The 6000-nt window shown below is 37.9% G+C and overlaps 1 protein-coding gene across 1 annotated transcript in view; it reads left to right on the forward strand.

Annotated features, from left to right (window-relative positions):
* KIAA1109 (KIAA1109 ortholog) overlaps positions 1 to 6000 on the forward strand; it is a 100259-nt gene that overhangs the window by 43002 nt on the left and 51257 nt on the right. Inside the window, exons 31-37 of the mRNA XM_010136635.1 lie at positions 553 to 699; positions 1082 to 1209; positions 1621 to 1823; positions 3705 to 3902; positions 4545 to 4756; positions 4994 to 5145; positions 5515 to 5665. Coding sequence (XP_010134937.1) covers positions 553 to 699; positions 1082 to 1209; positions 1621 to 1823; positions 3705 to 3902; positions 4545 to 4756; positions 4994 to 5145; positions 5515 to 5665 — 1191 coding nt within the window. The remainder of the gene's footprint in view (positions 1 to 552; positions 700 to 1081; positions 1210 to 1620; positions 1824 to 3704; positions 3903 to 4544; positions 4757 to 4993; positions 5146 to 5514; positions 5666 to 6000) is intronic.

Below are 6000 nucleotides of genomic sequence, written 5' to 3' on the forward strand. Positions count from 1 at the left end.
GATATGTACTCTATTCATATCAACAATACATCATTTATTATTTTACAGTACTTGAGGGGAGAGTCTCTGAGGGAGTAAAATTCAAAGTATGCTGTTAAAGTGCATGTGTGTGGTGGGTTTTTTTTTTTTTGGCAGTTCATCTGATACCTTTAATTTAGCTTGCAATGAACTGTATGGTGTTTCTACAGAATCAAGAGGTTTTCTGTCCAAGTTAATGACCATATCTATTTTATGATTTATTAGACTTCACAAGGTAATGGACACTGATTATTTGCTTCATAAGTTGTTCTATATAACTTATATATGTAGAACTCAAACTGCCAGCTGAAATCTGGTCGTTAGAAGGTTGATTGCAGAATGGCATTGCCACCCGTGTGGATCTAGACCTACTGTCTAAGTGTTACAGTCCTTCCTCTAGAACTCATGGTATTGCGCTTTAAATTAGGTGAATCTCTTCCTGCTTCAGTGCTAATAAACGATCCTGTTCCTCTCTAGTTTAGCAGCTCTGAGTTCCAGTGAGAATAAATTATTATTTTTTTGTCCCCCTTCAAGTTATCTTCGAAGCAGGATATTAGAGGAACAAAAATAGACGCTACCACTACAGGAACAACAAACCAGGGACCAGCACAGACCAATCTCTCACTTAAGCAAGATAATGTGACAATTAAAGGTCTTCAAGCCAACGTTACTGTACCAAAGGTAACAATTTTTGTTTAGCTTACTTAGTAGACATGTCTCTCACAAATTACCCTTACTTTGCATCCCTGTTAGTTCCCAAAAGCTTAAGTGAAGCTACGTACTTGTGCTAGATAACTAATATTTTGAACAGCATAGACTGTGGTGGAGCTGCTCGATTTTATTACGGCAGGCGTGCAAGTTCACTAACAACCGCTGTAGGGATAACTGACTGCCATGTCTTCACACTATGGGTTTACATCTTCTAGCTGTGATGGTGTTTTCTTACATTTTTTCATTTTACTGAGAAGTGTTAACACAAGATTGTATCAGAAATTAGCGACGTAGACTTAATGTAATACGGTTTTCTAAATGTCTTTACTCTTGGTGGGAATTTTACGTATAGGTGAACCTGTGTTTACTACAAGCATCCGTCGATGAATCCCCAGGGGTTTCTTCTGGCAAAACCGTGACTCATGTTTCGTTGGTAGCCTTGTGTTTTGATAGAATTGCCACGCAAGTTCGTATGAATAGGTAAGAATAATACATATCACTGTCGGTGGCTCTTTCCTGCTCAGTTAGTAAAAAGATCTACAGCGATGCCAATTTTTTGCAGTTCTGAAGAGTCGTTGAAAAGGTTGTCATGATTGAGTTAGGCAACAAAACGCGTCTTCTGTGTTTTATAAACTAATACCTACTGAGAATTGCCATTTCTTCCAGAATAATTTTTGAACTTTAGTTTTAACTATTCCTTGCTTACGTGGTGTACAGGATAAAATTTTTCAGTGGTGTTCTATGAAAGTGTATCTATCATCTATCGTGTTTTATGAAGAATTCTTGTTAATGCTGCTGTGGTAATGTCACTTAACATTTTAAACAGAAATGATTAGGTTAAATATATTTGTCTGAGATTTGCTTAATTGTTTTTTTCCCTTACATTCCCAGGGGTATAGTTGAGGAGACTTCAAACAACGCAGAAACTGGGAGGAATTCTGTCACGTTTGATCGTTACATCCAAACCAGTAAAATGCAGCCCCAATCTTCTGGCTCGCTGAGATCCAATGCTGGAGCAGAAAAAGGAAAAGAAATTGCTGCTAAACTGAATATCCATCGCGTTCATGGACAGCTCAGAGGCCTTGATACAACAGGTCAGCTCGTTTTAAGTTGTGGAAATGTCAGTTTTCATAAAAGCAAGTAGTTACAGTTGATCTTGTGGTTTGGTTGTGGTTTTTTTATCAGTGCAGATAAAAAGACCCTTGCACCTGGAGATTTTACAGATACTCTAAGTAGCAGTTTAGGACAGTTACTCTGAATTATTTTTTTGTTGTTTTGCTAAAGTGCTAGATCTAAATGTAGGCAGAGTGAAAACTATCCAGACGAAATTCTAAGCATATTGACACGTACTGGTGAAATTTCAGGCCTGGGCTCCCTTCCTCCTAGTCTCTTTTCAGCTGCTATTTTATTGTCACCACGTGCAGGCAATGCTGATTTGCTTTCGAACAGTATCAAGACCAGTGCAACATGCCTGTTGTACTGGCAATTTCAGCATGACAAGCTGTTGAGTTTTAACTGTAGTGACTAAAACTGACTATGAAATCTACCCAATTGTCTTCCTTCTTGTTTGTGGTAAGGAAGTTCCTCCAAGAGGCTAGGAAATAAATTCAGCTGCTATAACTGCTGGTCCTGGAAAAGATGACCAAAAGCAGAGGCAGTTGTGAAAACCAATTCAATTTTGATAGAATCTTGTATCAGTTAGTGCTGGGTTTTGCACTGTACCGTAAAGAATAGGAATCTTTAGGATACGAGCAAGTGGTCTCAGAAGCAAGTAGGATTAAAAACCACACAATAAACAAATACGTTGCACAAAGATGAGTAAGCAAACAAAATTGGAGGAGAACAAAAGCAATAAGAGAACGTTAAAATGGTTAATTTTTCCCTAGGGGTAGAATCTTAGCTGTAGTGCCCTGTGTTAGATATGCTGCAGACACTGAAGAAGGACACATAATTTTTGAATTCTGTGCAAGAAAACTCATCATGTTCTGTTTAAAAGGTTTGAGAAATGTCTTTCTAGGCACCTTAGCTTTTCACATATACTTCAAAAGTGATTGCAGTTATAAGTTGGGGGCAGAGGGTGAGAACTGGAAAGGATATAAATTGATTCAGTGTAGTTCTTCTCCTCTGATATTTCACATTTAGCTCTGTGCATTAATAGGCAGTAGGCATAAAATTATTCAAAATGTGCCTTCAGAAATGTCACTAGATGAAAGGATTTATATTTAAGCTACATCCTAACATCAAAGAAATCAAGGTGGCATAGTACCCTCCTGGATCTTAGACAGCAAAGATCATAATAAATTAAAAACTACTTGAGTCTGTATTTTCTTGGGAATCAGTGAGACTTAGTGCCCTACATCCTCCCAACACAGACGTGCTTCCAACCAACAAGCAGTCTTTGAATTCAGATTAGAACTTTATTTCTAAATATCCTTCAAGTATACTTGATACCAGATATGTTTCTACTGAAACATAGTAATGAAAAGCACAGTCAATATCGCTGCCGTTTGTTTCTGTTAAACTGTGCCTTTCTATTGGGAGTGGTTTGGGGCTCTTTTTGTGAAGTAGTTTCAGGCCAATTGGCAGTTTCAGTTCAAAATCTGAAGAGTTTGTTTGTACGCCTCTTTGGAACCATGGCTTTGGAAAAACCCGGAGGTGGCAGATATGTTAGGATTAGCAATGTCTTGAAGCTTTAACGTTGTGTTGCTTGGTCCATGTTTTTTTTCTGAACTTAAAAATTACCCTGAGCATATTAGCATACCAGGAGCAAGGTGTTTTTTTTTTTTTCCCTCTTTCTATGGTTTTTTCCTCACTCATGCTTCAGTTTTTTTACTTTTTTTTTTTTCCCCCCCCTCCTGTTTGAGGAATACTGAAGGGACAACCCTCCCAAAACACTGTAAACTTCAGAGAGCTATTTGAAGATGTAAAGCTTTTTTCATTTTGTAATACAGTGGTAAATATGTTTGTTTTCACAGATATTGGAACTTGTGCGATAACAGCTATTCCTTTTGGGAAATCAAAAGTTCTTTTCACTTTGGAAGAGTTGGATGAGTTTGCGTTTGTGGATGAAACAGATCAACAAGCTGTTCCAGATGTAACTCGAATCGGCCCTAGTCAAGAGAAGTGGGGCTGGATCATGTTTGAGTGTGGAATTGAAAATTTAACTATAAAAGGTAGAGCTTATAAAGGCTTCATATAATTTTTTTAATGGAACTGCTAATAATTCTGCTGTTAGGTCTTCTAATTTAGCAATTATTTAATTAGAAATTGCTGCATATAGGTGATCCTAGACAGTACATACACTTCAAGGGTAACACTTACAATAGTGTATGAAATAATTCCATGTAAACAATTTCAGCAGTTTCTGAACTTAGTGAAGATACAGATTGGTACTTTCACTGGTCACTTGAGTTCTGACCTTGCAATCATACCACAATAAGTGTCTGCACATAGGGCCAGGGTTTGTTTTTGGAGGGGAAAGCTGGCTTCAAAAAGAAAATTAAAAAACCCAACTTGGGATACGTGGTATTTTTTCTCGTCCAAGTGATTTTTTTTCAGAGAATGGTGTTTAAAAACGATCTTCATGTGAGTACTCTTCAGCTACTCGGAACTATCAATCAGAAGGTCTACTATTAGCTGTGAAATTGTTGTGTAAAAATCGTGGTGATAAATTGCTGTGTAAAATGGTAATGCATCTTGTTTAACCAAACCCGTATGTATTTCTCCTCTTGAGTGCAGATCTTACCTAGGGGACACAACTTCACGATGTTTATGCATGGGGACTGTTTACAGCCTTGGTATTTGTGTTTTTACAGGAGGAAGACAATCCGGGGCAGTGTTGTATAATACGTTTGGAGTCATGGCTAAATCAAGAGATACCGAGAGAGGCGGATTGCTTGCATCCAATAACTCTTCAGATTCTCCGACTGGCAGTGGGTATAATACTGACGTGTCTGACGATAACCTGCCTTGTGATAGAGTAAGTCCCTCTTCAGACATCAATGGAAATTCGGTTTCGGATGAGCAGGTATGTACCTACTACGCAGAAATAATTGGTCTTGGGATGTTTGGGGTTTTTTACATAATTAACATTCATAATAAAAAATCGACTGTTTTATGGATGTGGTGTTGTGTCAAAAATGTATTTTTCTTTGCCTAAATGCAGCTGAAACCATTTCTTACAAGCAGTGCCCGGTCTGGTGCCTTTCAGTGTTCTCACTCTGGAAAACAATTTCACTTTTGACTTTGTGTTTTGTTTTTTAAGGATGAAGGGGTTGAATCTGATGATCTAAAAAAAGATATACCCTTGATGCCTCCTCCCCCTGACTCTTGCAGCATGAAGTTAACAATCAAAGAAATTTGGTTTAGTTTTGCAGCCCCTACCAATGTGCGCTCTCCAGCCCACGTATTTTCAAGGTAAAATTTTACTGGATTTAAAAGAAAGAAAGTGACAGTTCTGCTTTGTGTTTTCTTATTTGGTAGATTCTGAAGTAATTAATTTTTAAAGCTTCTCTGGAAAATGAAAATTTTTGGCTTTGCATATATCACAGTCACTCTTGCTTCAGTTTTATTGTCACTTATGTGGAAGTGTTGCTTCTGTGAGAGAGTAAAACCAAACCTTGGGTACTTTTTTGCCAGTGTTCATTTTTTGGGCAATAGGTCTGTGTTTGTTACTCTAACACTGTTCCGTCAAATTCCACCTACTTGAATGTCAATCATTAGAAAAATCTTGGTAATTTCTGCTGCTGAACGTGAAAACCTCATTCTTTTTACTTTTCTCAACAGACAGCTGAACCTCCTGAGTACTGCAACGCCTGCAGTTGGTGCTTGGCTTGTTCCCATTGATCAAGTGAAATCGTCATTAAATAAACTAGAAACTGAAGGAACCCTGCGAATCTGTGCTGTTATGGGTTGCATTATGACAGAAGCTTTAGAGGTAAAGGGACTTTCTAACATCAACAAGCGTATCAGAACGGAGCATGTGTGTTGTAATAGGTAGTGGAGAATTGTTCGGGGTTGTTGATACTTTCACTGACAAACTTACAGTACCTCTTAAAAGCCTTTACTTCCAGAATTGGTCACAAAAACCTGTGCTTGCTATACGCTATCTAAAAATCAGTGGAAAAAAGATTCAGCTGTTACTAGTGAGCATGTCTCACACTTCATACAGAACTGCATCTGCAGGTAAAATAATTGGAGATTCTGCCTTTCGAGAGGAAAGAGTAAGAAATATGGCTGTAGCATATGGTATATCTTGGAAATATGAAAGAG

This window comes from Buceros rhinoceros, unplaced genomic scaffold, assembly GCF_000710305.1.
Source record: "Buceros rhinoceros silvestris isolate BGI_N320 unplaced genomic scaffold, ASM71030v1 scaffold5180, whole genome shotgun sequence".
In the NCBI taxonomy this organism is placed as follows: domain Eukaryota; kingdom Metazoa; phylum Chordata; class Aves; order Bucerotiformes; family Bucerotidae; genus Buceros; species Buceros rhinoceros.